General features: G+C 28.9%; 1 protein-coding gene across 3 annotated transcripts in view; it reads left to right on the top strand.

The window, feature by feature from the left end:
• The window catches only part of LOC116772262 (adenylate cyclase type 2), a 95439-nt gene that overhangs the window by 28453 nt on the left and 41817 nt on the right, over positions 1 to 25169 (top strand). For all 3 annotated transcript variants that reach the window (XM_032664368.2, XM_032664367.2, XM_032664371.2), the window contains exons 3-5: positions 2548 to 2754; positions 19668 to 19796; positions 21296 to 21490. In XM_032664368.2, the coding sequence (XP_032520259.2) occupies positions 2548 to 2754; positions 19668 to 19796; positions 21296 to 21490 (531 nt within the window). The remainder of the gene's footprint in view (positions 1 to 2547; positions 2755 to 19667; positions 19797 to 21295; positions 21491 to 25169) is intronic.

Below are 25169 nucleotides of genomic sequence, written 5' to 3'. Positions count from 1 at the left end.
TTGGCAAATACACATCGTATAGCTACGCCGCTTAACAAACCCTTATAAATTCATTAATATCTGCCCAGTGTATATTAAAATCTGCGGTTGATATAAATAGAAAAGAGGCTGTGCTAGTTAGTATAACTAAATAAAACCCGGATAAAGTACTAAAAATTTACGTAGGTAGCTATAATATAATAGGTAAAACTTACTACGTAAATTTGAATAGAAGAAGATGCCATGCCATTTCCGATGATGTATGAATGGACAGTAAGTTACAGTTGCTGTGCTAAAGAAGAAATATTTCAAAATGGCTGTTATCATACTTCTACTACCTTTAGTCACTAAAACTTTCAGTTGCAGCTTACAGCCAGTTTCTGACAGCTCGTGACGTAATGATCGTAACTTTGAACTAGGGTACAATTTAAGGCAATATTCGAAATTTCTTTAATATTTATTAAAGAACGACAACATTAAAGATGGAATAAGTATTCCTACTTACAATGAACACGGTAATTTTGGGCTAAGATTATAATTAACAATATTATTAAAATATTTCTTAAAAGATAAACCAAGTCACTCTGTTGTTTTTCAAGGTTGTATCAACGGTTTGTTTTTGTAAAATAACAAAATAATGAGAAAACCGTAATCGAATATTCTTTTTATATAATAATTAATTAACATTTTTTTTACATTTAGAATATAACTATTATGAATGAGTATACATCATTATGTAGTGTCATAAATAACGTTACTAAATATTTTTCTTTTATATAATATGGCCTCCATCCGTGCAAAGACGTGCACAGTATATTCTGCCAGCATCATGTAGAATGGAGGAGACACGATCCGGGATTAACTTTTGAGTGAAATAAAATGTGACAGTCTAGATCTAAAACAACACAAATTCAATTAAATGCAAACATAAGAGATGTATACTGTTATTGTCATTATAAAATAAATAAACATCGCCGGGGCAATATCGTTGTATGGATAAAATATCATATGAGTGACGCCGCTGACTCCGCGGAACGAACACCAAGCCGTGTGAACCAGAAGATTCCTGACACCACACAAGCTATGGAATGGCATTGCTATACTAACATCGTGGCAATCATGTAGTCTTAGGTATAGGTTATCAGTTTTAATATTTAATTTTTATTATAATATACATATAAGTACGTTTCGTAGTTTTCCTGGTACCTCCGGTTGCCATCTTATATAATTATACTGTAAATATTGCTTATGTTGTTTATTGTACATCATTAGTCACGACAGACTGACAGGTGTCAGGGACGCAAACTCGGAGCGGCCGGACCATAGTGGGATTAACTATTTTGTTATAAATATTACTCCAATTTTTGATTGTAATTATGAATAGTCTTATTTTGACTGATGTAACATTATACCTAGTTATTGTCGAGAGATTTTAAAAATAAGAATTTGCTATCATCTCCGAACCTCAATCGACTATGAATCTTTATTTACTTAATTTATTTTTTATCATTAAATTAGTTTATCGGTTACGAATTATTTTTAGCACAATATTTAAATCATCAAACACAACCTTCAAACCTTACCAAGTTACCTGTTGCGGAATATATGTACGTTGAACAACTCTATGTACATACAAATGCTGTTTTTCAGTAATGCCTGCAGTATCTAGAATTATGTGAGAGTGGAATAGGTTAAATGGACATTCTAGTTTTAAAGTTTACTTAACGTATAATTAAAAGAAGATCAACAACATCAAACTTCTTATGATAGGAAAAAAAATAGTTTATTAGCTACGTTTTAGTAAACTTATTGTTGCATACGAAAATAAAAGAACACTTTCTATAAGATATCAACTTGCCATTTCAGTAACAGAATGAAAGGTAAATGGCGGAAAACCAAATATTGGAACAGAATTGAAATATAGAAGATAGTTTAGCGTAAAGCAAATGGATGTTGTTTAGTTTATTAGTCATTCTATTTGTATTGACTAACACTACACTTACTAACACACAAAAGGAATGATTTACACTGACAGTTTATTTCAATTCGCAAGGGATGTTACGAAAGATGACAAAAGGCTCAACCGGGTCAAGCGCCGGCGGCTGGCTGTGTCGGGATTAATTGTATGAAAAATTGAATCCGACAGTTCAGATACAGCTTAGTTGAATGTTGCTATACAATTATTAAACTATTACACAAAGTTACAAGTATTTGGAAGACTAATAATATTTATCACGTAACGGATTCTTGTAAAAATAACCTAAACTAATGAATGATGTATGCTATTTAATCAAATTTAATTGGTATACTGTTATTAATATTTAACATTTATTTATTTTTTTATTTCTTCGTAAAGGTTAAGCTTTATATATAAGTTTTAATGCGGCGCCATTTCAATTACGTTTTTATTGACTCAAGTGTTTGTATTGAATATGAGATTGGAACATAATTGGATTGTTTTCAACATAAAAATATACTTTTGGAAAAAGCAATAAATTTCTCTAGATAATAATGAATAATTTATTTATTAAAAAGTCAGCAATACTTAATATGTCTATATTGTTACAGTCGCTAAACTCCCAGGCCACAACGATATCCGCCCTCTCAGTGATAACGTTCATACTGACAGTGGTGCTGTCCATGGCGCTTCTCCCGGCGGCTGATGAGTGGGAGGCGCTGGCGTTGACGGGCTCCGTGCTGGTCACTGTGTGTCTCGGCGCCGGCACTCTGATGGCCACACATCATGCACCACTGCCACTGTTTGCACTTATATTGGTAAGTTTTTCTGCCAATATCACTAATGTGAAATTTCTAAGGGATCGATGTTAGTTGTTCTACAAAATCATTTGTATTTTGTTAAAAGTCACGCGACACGGGTGATAGATGTCGGCGACGTGTCAATGTTTTAACACACTCGATGTTTTTCCATCACAGCCAATTTTGAAATCCACGGGGACAGAGCCACGAGTAAAAAGTCGTTTACATGATAATGGTGCAGCTCCACCCTGTGAGGAATAGGAATTTCGGTTCATGTATTAAAAAGATAGTAGTGTCACTTCATAAAAATAGGATGTTTAATCACTTCATCTTGAGACACCCTTGACTAAACAGTTTGTCAAGACAGCATTTCTTCACGAATTACGTGTCACCAATATAAAGTAATATAAAATGTAAGCATTCCCAAGAATAATAATATGCCCCAGAAATATCTAAACCACCAAATTTCTCCAGAATTTGTATAAAATAGAAAAGCAAAATTATAAATGAAAAGGTATGAATGCAAAGTTTAAAGTATCTGTTATATAATTATTATGTATTATATAATGCGGATGTCGGATTAAATTAATTTTTTAAACTATACCGTTTATTGTTGATCCATACTCGTTAAATATCTTCAACTCCACAGTTTTAACAATGAAGCTCGGTAAATGTATTTATTTTTGACGCCCGTTAACGGTTTTTTGTTATGTTTGCGCTGAATTGATAGTATTGTATTTATATTATTAAACTTAGCACGGCTTTTACTGAGATTTGTATAAAATTAAAATTAAAAATTATTGTAAAGTCAAATGTGATGTCTTAAGGTTTCCATGATATAAAATTGTCTCGTGTTAAGATATATAACATAACGATACACATTTATTCCATGGATAAAGCGATATTTACAAAATAATAATAATAATATTAACATTAATTGTACTTCACGCCACATTCTTTTTTGTCTTAACTATCTATTATAATATTTACAAAATAATAATAATAATATTAACATTAATTGTACTTCACGCCACATTCTTTTTTGTCTTAACTATCTATTATAATATTGACAAAATAAAAATAATAATATTAACATTAATTGTACTTCACGCCACATTCTTTTTTGTCTTAACTATCTATTATAATATTGACAAAATAATAATAATAATATTAACATTAATTGTACTTCACGCCACATTCTTTTTTGTCTTAACTATCTATTATAATATTGACAAAATAATAATAATAATATTAACATTAATTGTACTTCACGCCACATTCTTTTTGTCTTAACTATCTATTATAATATTGACAAAATAAAAATAATAATATTAACATTAATTGTACTTCACGCCACATTCTTTTTTGTCTTAACTATCTATTATAATATTGACAAAATAATAATAATAATATTAACATTAATTGTACTTCACGCCACATTCTTTTTTGTCTTAACTATCTATTATAATATTGACAAAATAAAATAATAATATTAACATTAATTGTACTTCACGCCACATTCTTTTTTGTCTTAACTATCTATTATAATATTGACAAAATAATAATAATAATATTAACATTAATTGTACTTCACGCCACATTCTTTTTTGTCTTAACTATCTATTATAATATTGACAAAATAATAATAATAATATTAACATTAATTGTACTTCACGCCACATTCTTTTTTGTCTTAACTATCTATTATAATATTGACAAAATAAAAATAATAATATTAACATTAATTGTACTTCACGCCACATTCTTTTTTGTCTTAACTATCTATTATAATATTGACAAAATAAAAATAATAATATTAACATTAATTGTACTTCACGCCACATTCTTTTTTGTCTTAACTATCTATTATAATATTGACAAAATAAAAATAATAATATTAACATTAATTGTACTTCACGCCACATTCTTTTTTGTCTTAACTATCTATTATAATATTGACAAAATAATAATAATAATATTAACATTAATTGTACTTCACGCCACATTCTTTTTTGTCTTAACTATCTATTATAATATTGACAAAATAATAATAATAATATTAACATTAATTGTACTTCACGCCACATTCTTTTTTGTCTTAACTATCTATTATAATATTGACAAAATAAAAATAATAATATTAACATTAATTGTACTTCACGCCACATTCTTTTTTGTCTTAACTATCTATTATAATATTGACAAAATAAAAATAATAATATTAACATTAATTGTACTTCACGCCACATTCTTTTTTGTCTTAACTATCTATTATAATATTGACAAAATAATAATAATAATATTAACATTAATTGTACTTCACGCCACATTCTTTTTTGTCTTAACTATCTATTATAATATTGACAAAATAATAATAATAATATTAACATTAATTGTACTTCACGCCACATTCTTTTTTGTCTTAACTATCTATTATAATATTGACAAAATAAAAATAATAATATTAACATTAATTGTACTTCACGCCACATTCTTTTTTGTCTTAACTATCTATTATAATATTGACAAAATAATAATAATAATATTAACATTAATTGTACTTCACGCCACATTCTTTTTTGTCTTAACTATCTATTATAATATTGACAAAATAATAATAATAATATTAACATTAATTGTACTTCACGCCACATTCTTTTTTGTCTTAACTATCTATTATAATATTGACAAAATAATAATAATAATATTAACATTAATTGTACTTCACGCCACATTCTTTTTTGTCTTAACTATCTATTATAATATTGACAAAATAAAAATAATAATATTAACATTAATTGTACTTCACGCCACATTCTTTTTTGTCTTAACTATCTATTATAATATTGACAAAATAATAATAATAATATTAACATTAATTGTACTTCACGCCACATTCTTTTTTGTCTTAACTATCTATTATAATATTGACAAAATAATAATAATAATATTAACATTAATTGTACTTCACGCCACATTCTTTTTTGTCTTAACTATCTATTATAATATTGACAAAATAATAATAATAATATTAACATTAATTGTACTTCACGCCACATTCTTTTTTGTCTTAACTATCTATTATAATATTGACAAAATAAAAATAATAATATTAACATTAATTGTACTTCACGCCACATTCTTTTTTGTCTTAACTATCTTATATTGTTTAACGCGATATTATCTCTTATTTTGAAATAAGTGTTTAATGTTTTATTTAAATATAAAGCAAAAAATCAATATAACGTTTAATTTAATAATAACTATTTTTGATACAACATTGGTAGAATTTTTATTTTTAAAGTGAACTAATCTTTAGTTCAATGATAATTAATTCACATATGACCGACACTGCTCACCGCCGCAAGATGGCGATGTCTCTTATTTCATCTTATTATGTTAAACGGTTAAATCGTTTTAATTTATACGCGCTGCGAATTGTGACTGACGCGAGGGGAGAATGAAATCCAGTCAAGCATTTAGTGAAATGAGTTCCCTAACAGAAAGCAACGGAAAAATGTATAGTGCCTTTTTAAAATGAATCAACATTCTTAATCAAAGACTTCTACTTTGTACATGATGGTTGTTTTCAATTTAATAATATATTATTTAAATTTAATAATATATTCTTAGAAACTAGATCACAACTGACTTTAAAAAAAATAATATTAGATAAAATTTCACTATTAAATTTACACAAAACTAAAAACGATTTTAAATTAATAACTTTAAATATCTCGATTTTAACTTATCTTTAAATGAAAACTGAATATAACATAAACGAAAAACTTAAATACACTTCGAAAAACTACGATCAATCTATCACACCAACGCGCGTTACGAATGAAAAAGAGTCCTGACCTCCTCTGACAACTGCTTATATGTCGTTCGAGCCTATATACGTATATATATGTAGAAATTTAATTATATAAACTAAATATTAAAATTTTAAACTAATCTATATCAACATGAGAGTCTTGTGATATTGAATTCAATGCACTTTTACAGTAGATAATAAGTCCACATCACTCTGCTAATTTGACATAGTCACATTACTAACGGAGTGTTAAAAGTTTTCATCCATAAATCTTCGCACATTGTTGTATTAAAGTAGGTTATTTTATAAGAAACGAGAAACTTTAAGACTCTAGACCAAGCATAATGATATGAAAGTGGTTTTTTACTAGGATGTTCCTTTATGTTTGATCATATAATTTTAAGGAAGTAATCAAATTTATCTTATTTCAATTTAAAGTAACTGTAACTTTTCGACATTAAATCGCAATAGCTTGTCGTTTCATGAATATATTTTCTGAAGTATACAATTTCAACAACTACATTTTATTTTTAGAATGAGATAGGAAAAAATATTCTGACATGCTCGTGTCTCGAATCACAGACGAACAACGAACAAAAAATTAAACATAATTGGTTCAGATCGTGTGGAGTAATATTTATTTTTGTTATTTACTTTACATATAATATTGAAAAAACCGGGTTCACATAAGGGTGACTAAACGGTCTCTGTGTCGCCGTTTTAATCAAGTTAAATATATATGTATATATATGTATGTATTTTTTTAATCTAAAAAAATCACTGTTTTTAGTAATTATCTTTCTAAATACTATTGAGATGATAGTAACCTGTGATTAAACTAATAGTAATCGGGGACATGTTTAATTAATATTAAATATAAAAAACGTGTTTTAATATTGACAAAATAATAATAATAATATTAACATTAATTGTACTTCACGCCACATTCTTTTTTGTCTTAACTATCTATTATAATATTGACAAAATAAAAATAATAATATTAACATTAATTGTACTTCACGCCACATTCTTTTTTGTCTTAACTATCTATTATAATATTGACAAAATAATAATAATAATATTAACATTAATTGTACTTCACGCCACATTCTTTTTTGTCTTAACTATCTATTATAATATTGACAAAATAATAATAATAATATTAACATTAATTGTACTTCACGCCACATTCTTTTTTGTCTTAACTATCTATTATAATATTGACAAAATAATAATAATAATATTAACATTAATTGTACTTCACGCCACATTCTTTTTTGTCTTAACTATCTATTATAATATTGACAAAATAAAAATAATAATATTAACATTAATTGTACTTCACGCCACATTCTTTTTTGTCTTAACTATCTATTATAATATTGACAAAATAATAATAATAATATTAACATTAATTGTACTTCACGCCACATTCTTTTTTGTCTTAACTATCTATTATAATATTGACAAAATAATAATAATAATATTAACATTAATTGTACTTCACGCCACATTCTTTTTTGTCTTAACTATCTATTATAATATTGACAAAATAATAATAATAATATTAACATTAATTGTACTTCACGCCACATTCTTTTTTGTCTTAACTATCTATTATAATATTGACAAAATAAAAATAATAATATTAACATTAATTGTACTTCACGCCACATTCTTTTTTGTCTTAACTATCTTATATTGTTTAACGCGATATTATCTCTTATTTTGAAATAAGTGTTTAATGTTTTATTTAAATATAAAGCAAAAAATCAATATAACGTTTAATTTAATAATAACTATTTTTGATACAACATTGGTAGAATTTTTATTTTTAAAGTGAACTAATCTTTAGTTCAATGATAATTAATTCACATATGACCGACACTGCTCACCGCCGCAAGATGGCGATGTCTCTTATTTCATCTTATTATGTTAAACGGTTAAATCGTTTTAATTTATACGCGCTGCGAATTGTGACTGACGCGAGGGGAGAATGAAATCCAGTCAAGCATTTAGTGAAATGAGTTCCCTAACAGAAAGCAACGGAAAAATGTATAGTGCCTTTTTAAAATGAATCAACATTCTTAATCAAAGACTTCTACTTTGTACATGATGGTTGTTTTCAATTTAATAATATATTATTTAAATTTAATAATATATTCTTAGAAACTAGATCACAACTGACTTTAAAAAAAATAATATTAGATAAAATTTCACTATTAAATTTACACAAAACTAAAAACGATTTTAAATTAATAACTTTAAATATCTCGATTTTAACTTATCTTTAAATGAAAACTGAATATAACATAAACGAAAAACTTAAATACACTTCGAAAAACTACGATCAATCTATCACACCAACGCGCGTTACGAATGAAAAAGAGTCCTGACCTCCTCTGACAACTGCTTATATGTCGTTCGAGCCTATATACATATATATATGTAGAAATTTAATTATATAAACTAAATATTAAAATTTTAAACTAATCTATATCAACATGAGAATCTTGTGATATTGAATTCAATGCACTTTTACAGTAGATAATAAGTCCACAACACTCTGCTAATTTGACATAGTCACATTACAAACGGAGTGTTAAAAGTTTTCATCCATAAATCTTCGCACATTGTTGTATTAAAGTAGGTTATTTTATAAGAAACGAGAAACTTTAAGACTCTAGACTAAGCTGATATGAAAGTGGTTTTTTACTAGGATGTTCCTTTATGTTTGATCATATAATTTTAAGGAAGTAATCAAATTTATCTTATTTCAATTTAAAGTAACTGTAACTTTTCGACATTAAATCACAGTAGCTTGTCGTTTCATGAATATATTTTCTGAAGTATACAATTTCAACAACTACATTTTATTTTTAGAAAGAGATAGGAAAAAATATTCTGACATGCTCGTGTCTCGAATCACAGACGAACAACGAACAAAAGCTTAAACATAATTGGTTCAGATCGTGTGGAGTAATATTTATTTTTGTTATTTACTTTACATATAATATTGAAAAAACCGGGTTCACATAAGGGCGACTACACGGTCTCTGTGTCGCCGTTTTAATCAAGTTATATATATATATGTATGTATTTTTTAATCTAAAAAAATCACTTTTTTTAGTAATTATCTTTCTAAATACTATTGAGATGATATTAACCTGTGATTAAACTAATAGTAATCGGGGACATGTTTAATTAAAATTAAATATAAAAAATGTGTTTTATAAATAATGATCTTCAAATTGATTAGTATCGGAAGCAAACACAGCATCCTCTCACAAGAATCCAATATCGTTTCGAAACATCGTGTTGAGTGAGGAAAATTAAACATTCGCAGCTACCAGCAATGTTACATACAACTTAATTGCTTCAATGACTTGTTGCGATCGTCTGAAACAAAATTATTCGGTTCTTAATATTTATATTGTTTTATTTATAGCTTTCAAAGACGTTAAACAGATATATTGAATAAAGGTATTATATTAAAGGAAAATTTTACCATTGCATTTTGACAATTTTGATATTGCAAATAAAAAGATCCAATGCATATAAAGGTAGTGCCTTAACTCCGTAAGAGGTTTTGCATCTCTGCACATAGCACTTTAGTAAATTATTTGAATCCTTCGACTTACAAATTTACTGCTATTAAACTATGAAACGAAAACATTTTAAATGTTCTTCAGTAACAACTTTAAGCGTTTGGAAAATTCCTTATATTATTAAAATTTTTGTTATAATTTAGCTAACAATAATATTATTTTTCATGTAAGACTTTTTGTAAAATCCTTTAGTTAAGTCAACAAGATTCTGGTTTTGTATACACATATGAGAGTATTGTGGTTACAAATGTTGATTTAGCTTAGATTTACGGAGCCGAAAATCATCTCAACCAATTGTGGAGAGGAGTGTCTTATGTTGAATTACTTGATACGCTATAACGAGAAGCATTTTATGTGCACAAAAACAAAGATCTTGTTATAGAAAAAAAAAATCAAATAAAGCTGTTGAATATATGCATTTAATTTTAAAAGTGTACATGAGTGGCAACTTTCATGACATTTGAAATAAGTTTTAACATACCAGAATTTTTTAAGTTCTTTGACTATTTATAATTAGAATAGATTTACATGACACATTTTGTTATACGGATTTTTTTGAATTTAATTGGATTTTTCTTTCAAAATAAAAATTAAGTTTTAAAAACTTTAAGATTGCAGACGCGTCTCTGAGTAGATGGAAACAAGATGTTACCTCACTATTAAGAGGTTTGAGAGTTTTTTCTGTATTCAACTCTGCATTAAAATTTCATATTTATTTATTTTTTAATAGTAGCTTTGCAACGATTCTAAGATCAAATTAATTGAAATACAATTAAGGTGTATAAATGTTATACTCCCGGTACAAAGAGGTAATCGTGAGGACGGTTATATAAAAAGGTAATTGAGGTGTTGCCTTTTGTAAGTTTCTTTCATGACTTTTAAAACATTATTTTCTTAAGTCGTAATATTTATTAGAACATCACATAGCTTAAACCTATGTGATTCACTTTGAAATATCAGATGAATACTTGCAGGTTGAAAGAAAATATTCTTATTATATAACACAGTTGTTAGAAGCAATCTTTAAAACACATTCCATACTGTTTTTTCTATTTTTAATTTTCTCATAAACTTGTAGGTTCTCGATGTAGGTGCCAAGACTTTTTCTTTAAAATACTCTTAATCAACCCGTTAAAAAATAGCTCTTTGCAATGCCTGCCCCTGCAAGCTATATCAAGGGTCGTACTGGTCTGTTCTGCTCTTTATTTTTCCTGTATTAGTGCATGTTCATAGCGCATCTGCCTGCAACAAAAACGGAAAATGAAAAATAAAAAATTAAACATTCACCGTTTACCGCTTACTACAAAATTATCATACATATATATTAATACAAATGTTTTATGTTAATACGAAAACCAATTTATATGCATATATTTAATATAAAATTCGTAGCGGTGTTTCGTATTAATTAATGTTCAAACTCTTGTCGCCTTAATTTAATCAGAATCTTAATAATATTATCCCCGATGTATGTAAATGTGAACTAATTATGCCTGGTCATACGCTCGCATTTATACTGTCTCTTTCAAAACCTACCCTTCATTTTATTTATTTTACGTAATACATTTATCTTCTAAAGGGTACCCGAAGACAACATAACTAGAAGTGATAAATATCTGATAGTATTAACCTTGAATAATTCAACATGATATGGGGTTTTTGATACTTTTAAAATCATTGATAACATGACATACATTTTTATTATAATTTTCGAAATTCATATGAATTTCTTTTAAAAATATCGTTTTTGTCATCCATAGTTTTTAGTGGTCTGATATTTTACATCTCCATGAAGGTTATAAAAAAAATTTGCTGAAATAATATTTCTGACGCATTGGTGTTAAAGTAATAATGAATAAGAGCAAAATTTTTCATAAACAATTTCAAATAGAACTTAATATTTACCTGATTTATATTGTGAAGGTGGGTACTTACCATGAAAAAATGGAAAAAAAATAATAAGAAGGTTACGTATTATTGGATTATATATTTAAATTTCAGATAAAAATTACCGTATAGAATTACAATGTACAATATGATAGAATTTAATGCTTAGAACGAGATTTTTACCCTCCTTTAAAAAAAAACTAGACTAACAAATTTTGTAAAGAGAAATAACACTGGGTTATACAATTATTTTTATTATTAAATTTTATAAGTTTTATTTTTGGTACATTTCTCTCCTCCTACAGTACGTCTACCCTAGACACAACAAGTTATTGACGAAGCTCGTTTCAGAGAAACTACGGTATTACGCTTATTGATTTCACATCGATAGTCCGGCGTCCAGCGTGTTCCGATATAAATTAATTTGAAACATTAAATATATGATTTATGTGAAATTCATAAATCACGAAATGAACACACAATGTTATGTGACTTACATTTAATAACATACAAATTATAAAACGGAATATGAATTTCAGCGCTATAAACATGATTTCTGAAAATTATGCTTACATTATCATGTTAAATATAAAAAATTAAAACCTTCCTATTATTATTTCATCAATGTCTCGGATGTCTTGAGTCAACCAATAATATTACAATCTCTTTGTATAAGTGGCGCCACTTTGTTTCCTTATGAATATTGTTAAGGTATTTGTGTTATTCCATTCGCTAATCATTGAACCTCGCTCTACAACAAACCATTGTAATCCAAGTATTTGTTATTCTGTAGCTGTTCTATAGCTAGAATCTTTTACAAGTAATCATTATTTTTATCAAATAATGATTTTTAGAGTGAGTGACTCGTTCATTGATAGGCAGCTGTTAACTCTTCGTGTATTTCTTCTTCTGAATTAAGTAAAGCGTTTGTTAATTCAGCAAGCGATATTTCTGATACACGGGAACGGGGATCATTATTTAATGTTGCTCTTTCAAATAGTTTCATATATAAATCAGGGGCTAGCTAAATATATCTTCCGTGCATCTGAAACTCTTTTATTCATTAGAATCTTTGCAACTCAATTTATATTTGAGGTTATTTATGCTTTAATAAAAACTAGTTCCTTCGCTGTTATACTAATTACAGATAGTATTCTTAGTTGAGTTGTTGGTCATCCATATGAAGCTATAAATTGAAATCCATGTTACTAACCTGTTTTGAATTTGTATTGTCGCTACTGCTTGTTATAGGAATTGATAAGAAGGCAACTTTTTGAGATGAGAATTGAAAATGGCCATAAAATACCTACAGAATTCATTATTTTCTTTTCATCGTTTTTCTGAACTTGATTCACATCTTCTCAAAAGAACTGTATCACCATTATTTGAACTTATTGATGATGAGTTTCCCAGAAACTGATTTAATACAACGCCTGGGTTTAAATTTTTTTTATAAATAAGAAGATTTCACTTAAAAACTTATAAAATGATACTTCTGCTATGTAAGTTCGCGGTTAACTACTTGCTGACATATAAAAGGCGCGATAAACGACTCTACGATGGTGAGTATTCGTGAGTTTGATTGTTTAAAATAATTGTCAAAGTAAAGAAACTGTGCCATATATACAGAGAGGTAAACGATATTCGGTGGCTAAAGGGAACAAATATTAAAACTTAAAACTATTATATATTGAGGAGAGAATTAAAATTGTGATTCTTTTATTTGTCTGAACAGTTTTGGAAACTTTTTTCTGTTTTTCATCAAAAATAGATATAAGAGGTACAAATGTAACCCATTTGCCACAATAGCTGGTGCGCCGTCTGAGAAAGCACTTATATAAGTTTTACAAGATCATCATAAATCTTCCGTTTCAGGAGAGCTTTTTACGTTATTGTGCTTTCAAATTCCTTATTCTGATGCTAGAATAAATTAAAAAAGAGTTCTCCGCTGTGTTACCCAGTACATGTTAAATGTTAAGAGGGTGCGCTCGGAGGTACAGATTTTCTTTAATAATAAATTGTAAGATGCTTGCAAGGCACAATGTAGACAGGTGTACCTTCATGTTGTACTGGCCATGTTACTTGTGTGAATACATAATAATTTTATAATATTGGAATATTTTTAGATTTCCTTACAAGTGAAAACAAGCTACTGCTTTTGATATTTATAGATTTCAAGTAATCTTTTTGTACTTGAAGAAGATATTGCTGTTTTTAATAGTTTTTATTACAAATGTATAACATCAATATTAGGAGTTTCCCTTGTTTCCCTTTTTTGTTCAGAATTAGGATCCTTAACGTCAATAAATTGAAAGATTCCTTACTTTTTTTAACAATGTTAACAAATCCCATAAAATATTTGTCTTTAATCATGTTGGTTAAGTTAAGGAATAACCCAAAAGCCGTAAATTCGTAGCTAACAAAAAAAAAAAACTGTATTTCCATGTATGTGATCATTTTAGAAATAAGTATAACATTAAAATAGTAGCATTCACTACTTAAGGAATATTTACGAAATTCGCGGATGATTTGTTCTTAAGACCGTAATAACAGAATAATATTCTATAATGAATCTTATTACGTACATTAACTCATAATAATTACTCCAGTAATTGTAGACACGGTCTACATAGAACACGGTAGTATCGACACGAGGAGCTTGTTCTGGACTATTAAAGCTTACAACAGATAGATAGTTTTTCCTTTTGGGTTCATAGCAATTATCCAAGTGCGCCACGAAGAGTTCGCGGTGCGATGGATTGTATGAAAAATAAAAGTTCAGAATTCAATTTACTTTGCAGAGCTCTCGATCGAGTTTGTACTTGATGTGTTCGCGTTTAAGTGCCATGTAGCTCGGCTGTACCTATAAAATATACTTTTAAAGTGAAATATAAATCTCCATATCCGTATTTTTAGGCTCTACTTTAAGGGACAAAGTTGTTTAATCATTTAAAGTTGTTATATGTATTACTTTTGACATGTGTTGTTATTTATTTGATTATAACGTATCTCTGAACTCCATCATTTATAAGCAATCACATTACAGATTTTCTAACAACGAATTAGAAAAACAAAAAAAATAATTGTCTATTATCTTCTTTGTGTATTAAATATGAATGTATTTAAATTTATGTGTGAATTGGTAATACAGAATTATATACAAAGTTAAAATGTAAACAGCTGTTAAATATTAATTAAAATATTAAGTATAATGAGCCTTCTGTAGATACGAAAGTTTTAAGTGCACGAGATAGAGCAGCAGCTTTGGAATTCCTTTTATCTCAAATTTCGAGTAAAGTGTTATTCTTGAAAAGTAAGTCCCTGTGTACCTAAAACACAGATGGGAATTTGTTTCTTATCATCTTATCTTATTATCACAATATTGATTAAAATAGCTTGAAAATAAAAAACATAAAAAATTACTGATAAATAGTAATATCAAAAGTAGATAGCGCCTCTATAATATTCATGTTAACCGAAAATGTTAAATTAAACCAAATCTATTTCAGATACTATAAAAAAATCTCTACGTCGAGAATTTTAAATATTCAGCTGAACCTGAAGCAACATTTCAGAGGCCAGATACGTTACATACCCATGCATAAATGGTAGAAGAGCATTTAAAATAAAAATATGAGTTCTGTGAAATAATATGAGTCTTACCACCCTTCGGCGATGTGCACATGACAAATTTAATTAAATAGTATTGAATATAAAGCTTTGTTGTTATTGATATAATATATTCATTTGTTGTACGTCATAAATATAATAAAATACGGTATAATAAAGAGTTTATACATTGTGACGTTATAAGATAAAAGCTAGAGAAACATTTTCTTTCCAAACTTGAACTCGTGCAAGTGAATAAACAAATTAAAGGTTTTGTGTGTTGGATTCAAATTTACAGGATGCATAAACAGGACCTATATCGTTTTTATCAAAGAAAAACACTAATTTTAACATCTTTATATCAGTTTTTTGTCTCCTGCGTTTTTATACATAAGCGTATTTATTCATTTGACAAGATCCTTAGAATTGTTGGAAGTAAATCTATACCACCGCTTTTAAGTCATCAGTTCTATGTGTTAATAGTGAAAATCTAAGACCTGGGGCTGGAGCTAAAATGTAAAGGTAACTATTATTACATTGTTTCTGTTCAATTTAATAGATGTTTATTTCTAAACACTATGCAGTACCATCGTCTTAGTAAAATAATTATAGAAAAAGTAGTACGGGTTACGATCTGCTCTTCACTCCAATAAAAGTAAAGACGGATTACAATAGACCACAGTCAGTGGCCACCCAATTAAGCTTACTTTAGTAACTCAATGTTAAGTACTTAATTTCTTGAAGAGAAGTATCCCTTCAAATTTTAAAATTCACATATTATTATAGTGTTGGCGAAAACCTCAGCAGAGAGTTTATACCAAATCTTGCTCTTGCTAGTTCTACAGACACTGAATATGTCTATATGTATGTTCAGTTTTACAGTGAAAAATATCCATATGACGTGGTTGACATGAACTCGTACGGCAAAGAGTGTTGTAGTAAAAACTCAAGATTTTGAAATAAAAACAATATTTTGAATAGTTTCTATTTTCAATACATTTGAATATTTCCCAATATATGGATTACAGAATCTTCAGAGAACTCACAATCCTCCAGAGGACTAGGAGTTCCTGATCATCTGGAAATTTCGATTCTTGGGATATCTTATTTAAATCTTAAATCATTACGATGTTTAGGCTCATTTCAACGATCGTTTCATTTCAGACTCTGTACATCTGAGACATCCTTATTATTATTCTAAACATAATTACGTTCTTAAATGTCAGGTAACAGATAAAAGCTGTTTGGGTAAGATTTAATCAGCGTGGAAATAAATTATAAATCATAAAATAAGCTTTCTGGGAACTCTTCATATTCGGTCTTAAAAAGTAGTCATTAAAAACAAAACATTTGATGGAAATGTCCCGAAGGCCGTGAGATTCTGTGAAAAATAACCCTTTAAAAAAGTCTCCTATTAAATGGAGCTCGTCGTCGTTAGCTGAAATTCCTAGCTTTGATATGAAGCACTCATTATTTTAAGAGTTGTTACTTTAATTAAAATTCGTAACATTGACGGCGTCGACAGCCATCGAAAGCGGATTTCTGTTACTCGACAAAATAAGTCTTAAGTCTTTACTGCTTTGACATAAATGCTCAAAACTTTTGACATTTCAGAAGTTACAGAGGAATGTTATGTGAGGAATTCGAAGCGAACACATTATTTTGTTTGAAATAATTTACATTAAAATTTAACCTTTTCGCATTATTTAAGTTAATTTAATGTTAAAAACTTTGAAGAAATAGTTTTAATGTATAAACTAAATGTTATTTTTGTAATGTTTATATGAATTAAAATTCTATCCTCGACTTCAAAATGAATACTGTTCCGTGATCGGTATGATTGTATTATCCTCTATCCTGCTCTGTTGACTTCATGTGCAATTTCAACACAGACGTTCAGCTGATTCGTGCTGATACTGAACACGATTTAATGTGTATAAATAATTTAATACTTAATAATATTTTTGTCCAAAAAAATAAATATCCTTTTAAGTAATTATAAGGGGATTAAAGTTGGTTACGGAATTGGTATTAAAATTTAACAAATCTATCCAAAGTACTCGTAAATAATAAAGTATCGGATTTTTTTTTTTGCGATTGTTCTAATTTCAAATGTACCAAATTAATTGAATGGATTACTTTGCTAGTTCGTTAATAAAAAGTATAGGAGTACAGAGTTACACGTAAAGTGAATAGAAAAAGTACAATTTTATAAGGATTCGCCATTCATGCCGCCGCCGCCCACACACCTCAGGACGTTACTAGCGAAGACTATAAGTAAATGTTTTTGATTGATGTTGATGATTAATGATCAATAAGTAGTAGTAAGGACATGAGTATTAAATGTGTCGTATACACAAAAAATATACATATTTAAAAGCAAAGAAAACGAGTGTTTCAATAAAATCTCTCAGATTGTAAGTTTTGAATGATTCGGATTTCTGTACCGAATGTGAAACATATTTAGAAGCAAAATGTTAAAAATATTGTAAATTTTGTCTGCAACGTTATTTGAATGGTAGCAACCAAAAAAGATAGAATAATCCACTTTAACAGAATTTAATACAGCAACCAATTTTAAACACTTCACAAATATTTGCAATAGAGGTCGTTCGAGCCTCTATAATTGACTTAAAATATTTACGTGAAATTGTTTCGAAGGCTGAAACTGGCTTTGTTTCAACCACAAAAAAATATTTACAAATTGTTAAAAAGATTAAAAATGAATGAATAACAATACTATTTTATTAAAGTCCTTGCATGTTCGATAATGGCTACATATAACTTTATTATTAATTTTGTTCTCTTTATTTGTTTTACGAATTGTGATCGGTGTTTTTATAAACAATTGTAATCGTTGAGCTCGAGGTTGTGATTTCATAATAAAAGATCAATAAATAAATCATATATCCGGGTTCGCTGACGATTATAGCCAGGTGACGTCACGTAAATACAATAAGGAGATAAAAGTTAATTGACCTGCTTCTCTTATATCTTATTTGTCCTCATCATATTACTATTAAATGGAGAGGCATGGAGGGAAATACGAATGAAAGCTGAAAGATATTGACATTGGTCAGTAATAAAAGAATATGAATATTACATTGCTTTTGAACAGTTTCATAATATTAAAATATGTATTGATGATAGATACATCTCTTTATATTAAGACCAAATTTGTCATGTGTATATTTTAGTCATCTTTATTTATCTTTTTCATGGTTATTTCGATTCTGCGAGTTTCGAAAATCTTTTAACATTTCCGTTTTAAATTTGCAAACCTCAAAGGTTGTACAAACACTTCTCGGACATGTATGTCAGCGGTCTGCAAACTACAGATAAAAAAGCGATGTTACGATTGTGCGGGCTCGGATAAATGAAAACCCCGGCGCTAAAAATGAAATGTGGATTAAGGAATAACGGACGAAACAGAAATCCCTCTAGCGATTTTAATTCGAGCGAAAAAGCAATTAAAACAGAAACCAGTGACAATCTGACAATTTACATGAGGAAAAAGTTTTTACTAGTAATAAGAGTGGTCGAGTGTTGTTTACTATATAGAAGAGTCATGTTGACTTATGTACTGTATATTCTGTTTCTGTGTAATTTATGACTTACCCGAAGATTCAGATTCTCAAACAACATGTTAATCGATGTTTTTATTCAGACGATATTCTGTAGTTGTAACAATAATTGAATTAATTCTATTGTTATCTTCACCCGCTAAGACAACCAGAGAAATCATAAAGATGACAATATTTTAAACCAATATTCTCTAGGAATTTCCGACCAAAATTATTTTTGCAGGAGGTTTTTTAAATTTGAATAACAGGAAATACCTCTTTAAGAGGTGCTATGGTAGGGGGATCTATTTGTTAATTACTAGCGTTTTAATCCATATAATAATATTAATCAAGATAATTATTTTTTTAATCGCTGAAATCAGGCGTGGTGATCGTTTATGATAACTATCAATTATAACATACATATGTCCAAGTCCTGAATTTCAGATGGTGCATACCATGATGCCCATAGCCAGGTCGATAGCCCTCGGTATGGCGGCCGCACTCACCCTGGCATATATGGGACTAGCGATCGGACTCGGACCGCAAGGAATGGAGGGACAGTTTTATCAGCAGGTTTGTTCAATTATATTTTTTACATTTAGTACTATAAAGATATAGATATATAAGTTATTCTTTAATAAGACTAAAGACTTGGTAGTTATAATACAACACACACGAAAATAAAAAACAGGTATTTATGAGAAAAGTTAAAGGACTATATTTTTTTATATGAGAAAGGCTGCCAGAGATCAGACAGCCTATTAGATTCGCAGTAGTCACCGTCGCCCATTGACATCTGCAACTTAATATATGTTGCTAATGCGTTGCCGACCTTGATTTTTGGGGAAAGAGGAAAGCGTGGAAATAGGGAGTGGGCAGGAAAGGGTGAGACTAGGGAAAAGGCAATATATATAAACTGTAAAACGAGTAATAAAAAACAAAGTGAATAGAAGTGGGAATAATATTAAATTTAAACATATTGATGGAAAATAAACTATTATTATAAATCGATGCGAAGGCGGTCTTACTAAAGTTTAAAGTTAATAGTCTTTAGTGATGACCCGTACACTTCTTTCCATGCATTGACATTGTATTTTTTTCATTGACTGAACCTTTAAAGATGCCTTACTAAAATATATCTTCTTATCTCACGTAATTGGACGGTGTCAAAATATCTAAATACATGTCGAGGTGGTTAAGGTCAAGGTCTTTTGCAAGGTTAGACTTATGTTAAAGATTGAATTTTGAATGTTTTGCTCTCTTCTTTCATATAGAGAAAAAGATAGATCCTTCACTTTGTAACCTGCTATAGTTATATAATATTTTCTAAGAACAGATGTTTTGTAGTATGGTTATTGAGAGGGGTCAGTAATGTATTTAATATATGACTTTAATGTGAAATTAATTAAACACTTTGATCTTTTAAAAAGTATTTAAACTTTACGTAATAATGACACAATAATCGAGTAAGCAGAATACAGATAGGTATTAATTAAAAAAATCCCTCTTTATAGGCTAGCGGTGTTCGAGAAGCTTTACGGGCTTTTATAAGATAAAACTCGGTATTATGTTCGACTATATCTGACCTAACCATCATCACGAGTTATGATTATAAAGAAATGAGATATTATCACATCGGAATAATATTTTAGAATAAAAGTTCTATAGAAAATGTATGTTTGAAACGTAAACAGAAAACGTTCGTAGTACGTTCTAAAATTACATCACTAATTTCGTTTCTGACGTGAATACGCTTTAAAGTTAACAATAGAATGTATTCTGAGCGCCTGTTCCATCTATAGATACTTGATAATATCAACATTGCCATAAAGTTTCGACAGGCGACAGCCTAATGCGATAATAATAACGTCGGTTAAAAATTTTATTTATAGACAATGTTCTTAATGTTTTTGGATAGAAGTTAATCTTTAATTACTAAGCTACGGTTCTGACATTGTGATATCTGACATTGAAAACATATTTCATATATATATTTTTTATATATACGTGTAATAGTTTCGTAATATGCCTTATATATTATTAAACTCAAGTTCAATTTCTTTGTTACTCAGCTGGTGTGTGAACTGGCGTTGCTACTATCAGCGAGCGGTATTGGTTTATATTACCGAGCCCTCACTGAACGAGCTCATCGGAATACCTTCGCTGGCACCAGAACATGCTTGGAACAGAGAGTCAAACTGGAGTGTGAGAGGGAACAGCAAGAGAGTCTCCTACTGTCAGTCATACCGGCTTACATAGCTGCGGAGGTAAGTGTGTTTGTAATTTTGTTAACGAAACAGTTAAATAGTCGTTCATATTGTCTTTCATAACAACACTAACATCATTGGTTTTATTAAAATATTCTTGAGAAGTATAACAAAATGTTGTAGAGCAACGATCTTATCCAATTATATCTCTGACTTTTGTTTCCGCAAAAGAATAAAATAAAATCACGTTCGAAATTTAAGTCTTATAACTTTTTCACCTTATTAAGCTGAAAACCGTTTCCTTCAATTAATCTCTTAGAAGTTTCGTTCTAATTCCGGATATATTTTTTACTTGTCGGATCTAAACGAGGTTTTAGTATCGGAGAAGGTTTTTTCCAGTACAACCGGTATTAAAACTTAGAACTGCAGTTTCTATAGTATAATGAGGCAGATGTAAACATTGCTATCGGAAAACTCTGGGGACTGGAAAATTGCTTTTACGCTTTGATTAAAGAAACTTTGATACTTAGAAAATAGAGGCGTTTGTTTTAATGAAAAGGAATGGTATGAACACAGCCGGTAGGGAATGTTATCCAAATCAAATTACGTTATTACAGAGTTCATTGCTCTTGTTTGGGTCATGGTTGTATATAAAAAAATATGATAGGAAAAGCGACATATATAGCGGATAAGGTTTATCAAATTATTATTTATGTCAGTAATTTGACCTGACGCGCTTACTTCCTTTACTAATGTATTAATTAATTTCTATAAATAGTTTGAAGTACAAATGTTGCTACAGATTCAATTATTGCTAATCTTATTGAACTATTTTACGTATTTTCATTTTTATCTTAATTAGCGTGATATATTTAAGTCGTTTCTCTGTAACAATACATTTTATTTAATTTGAAGCACTTGTATTAAATATTCCTAATGACCACTTCATCTATACCACCAGAAGTCGAACCTCGTCTTGAACCATATCGTTTGCAAATCCTCGTTACTACTAAGTTATCCTGCTTTTACTCACGTCTTGAGTTCACTGAGTATATTTTCATTAATTATTATAAGGAATCAAAACTCCAAAGCATAAAATCTCAATAATCTTAGCCATATTGATAGTAAAGGGAGTTTCATCTTATCACAGATCACAAAGTTGCCGCTGAAACTACATTGAGATGATAATAAAAACAAAATCTGAATACAATGTAGTTTTCAATAAGTTTAAGTGCTTTCATATAACGTGATATTGCTTTAGTAATATAGGGACAAAGTTGACGTGAACATAAGTACTAGAAGCCAACATATCGGTTAGAGGGATTGTTGGGATGATTTAATATATAATCGTATGTATTATTCCTTCATTCAAATAATAGTTTTGTCTGTAATTACGTATAATACGATCGTCTAATAAATGTTTACCGATTATATGTATTTGACATTTGCGTACTATTTAGTATTTTATCAACAACGTTTACTGTCCGTTTACCAGAGTTTTCTGCTGTCGATTCAGGCCGATTGAAACCTTATCAGAAATGTATACAATTTGATAATTAATACTTGGAGCTAATCTATGTTAGACATAGACTTATTCGTAATAAAATCGCTTAAGTCGGTAATATGTTATGTCTATAACTTTATTAAACCTACGGAGATATTTTATATTGTAGTTAAATGCATCATACAAACGTCACGGCGGACTTGTTAACATATGCTTGTTTGACTTCAACGTTTAATATTATTTAAAGGTAAATATTAAATATTATGAATACAAATATATTTTAATGGTGCTATCACCATTAAGGCACTAAGTGTGTTCACGGGTTTATCTCATATAATATTTTAACTAATTGTATATTTTTTTTAGAATTCGAAAACTTTATAATAGAAAATTATACTGAGAAGTTGTTTTTTAACATTGAAAATATACAAAAAAATTATTATTTCGTTTTAATTTATAACAACTTATGATAAACGATTGTAAAAATAATTTTTATATTTTTACACATAATATTTGGTTTAGTGAAAGTATCGGGATAACGTTCTACAGATGTCGGTCACCCACATCCAGTGTTAACAATTCAGATAATTTGACGCTCACGTTTATGTTAGTGAGACAATTTACTGACATCTCAGAGTTACGACCCGAACATGCTATTGTTCATACAAAACCAGCCTGGGTGAGGCTGAGAGGCATCCTGCGTCTGGTTTTAAATTCATGGCCACACATCTCTGTTAATGACTGATTAATGATTACGAAAGAAATATAATATATATCTACTAAATAGTTGAAAGACTTCATTGGAAAAACTAATTAAATATATTGACTGATTCACATTGAGTCCAGAATTAGGTACAATATTTAGAAGATATTTAAAATATTTAATTTTAGTCTCATATATTTTACTGATCTAATCATTAAAAAAAATTAAGTATGAAAATCAAAAATCCTCTTTAAATAACACCTTTTGTGACATTCTATAGCAGGGAAAGATTTTAAAATGAATAAACATTATCCTCGGTGAAAAGTAATGGCAGCGATTTCCTTTTCCAATAATAATAATCCACGGCTCGTTTCCATTACAACTTTGCTCTTATTATTCACGGAAATTATTTATATTTGCCTCTCGTTTATTTTGAATCCACTCACAAATCATATGAACTTAGGTATACATTTTCTTCATCTTAATACTGATATACCAGAACGTCATGTCCATCATGCGTATATGACTGAAATGACGTGAGACAATGGAAAAGGAACAAAATTTTCGTGTTCAGAATGTGTAATAGGTTCCCGTTATCGGTTAGTTATTAGTAACCTTACATAGCGGACTGACCTACTCCACCGCTCCACCTATGGCGCCGGATTCAATGAGAATATCGAGCTATGATTATTGTTAATCATCACCAATGAAAGTTGATGCACCCACTGACAGAATGTAGCAGGATGTTGAATGAAAGCCGGTATACGTGCTGCCCTTCCGTGGATGCATTGATTGATCGATAAATGTAATCTACAGACACTTGTAGACTTCTTTGTTTAAAGAATTTTGAATGTGATGTGACTAAATAAATATTACCGTTCATTCAGAAGGTCAGAAAGATATTTCAGGTTAATATATTATTATCGGAGCTGTGTTGAGGTCTTTTCAATTAATTAGAATCATACAAAGAATTCAATGCAAAACGATCCCCATGAAAGGCATTTATGAATGCATTGTGATATAAAAACGGACAATAATAAGTGACATTCCTATATACTTGTTCTTATAAATGTTGGAAGGTGTATTGTCTAAGTAACAAACAATAAAAAACAATAAAGTATTAAAGAATCCGATATTTCTGGTACATTATTATCAAATTATCATAGTTATATTTATTTATCGTAAATGTAAACATTTCAAAGACCTTCTTGTATGATCTGATTATTGTTACTACTGTAAATATACTATTTGTTATATATGTATCTATATTCTTGGTATTACTCAAGTTTCTGAAACTGAGTACAAAAATATCCCAGTACAACAGTTTAGTTTACAATGTTCTAGTTAGTGCGGTAGTTTCTCTACCTCTACGTCATAGTTAAGGTTGAAACTGATACGAATTCCTGAACGGTCTTATTCTCGTTAAAGAAACTATTAAAAATCATTCTCACAAGGATATACTGTGTCAAATTCTTGTGTCAGAATTGAGATTTGAAAACCTACAGTTTTGAAAATTTTTCGACATTAACTGT

The sequence above is a fragment of the Danaus plexippus genome, chromosome 12, assembly GCF_018135715.1.
Source record: "Danaus plexippus chromosome 12, MEX_DaPlex, whole genome shotgun sequence".
NCBI lineage: Eukaryota > Metazoa > Arthropoda > Insecta > Lepidoptera > Nymphalidae > Danaus > Danaus plexippus.
This window is presented reverse-complemented; position numbering and strand designations above follow the sequence as displayed.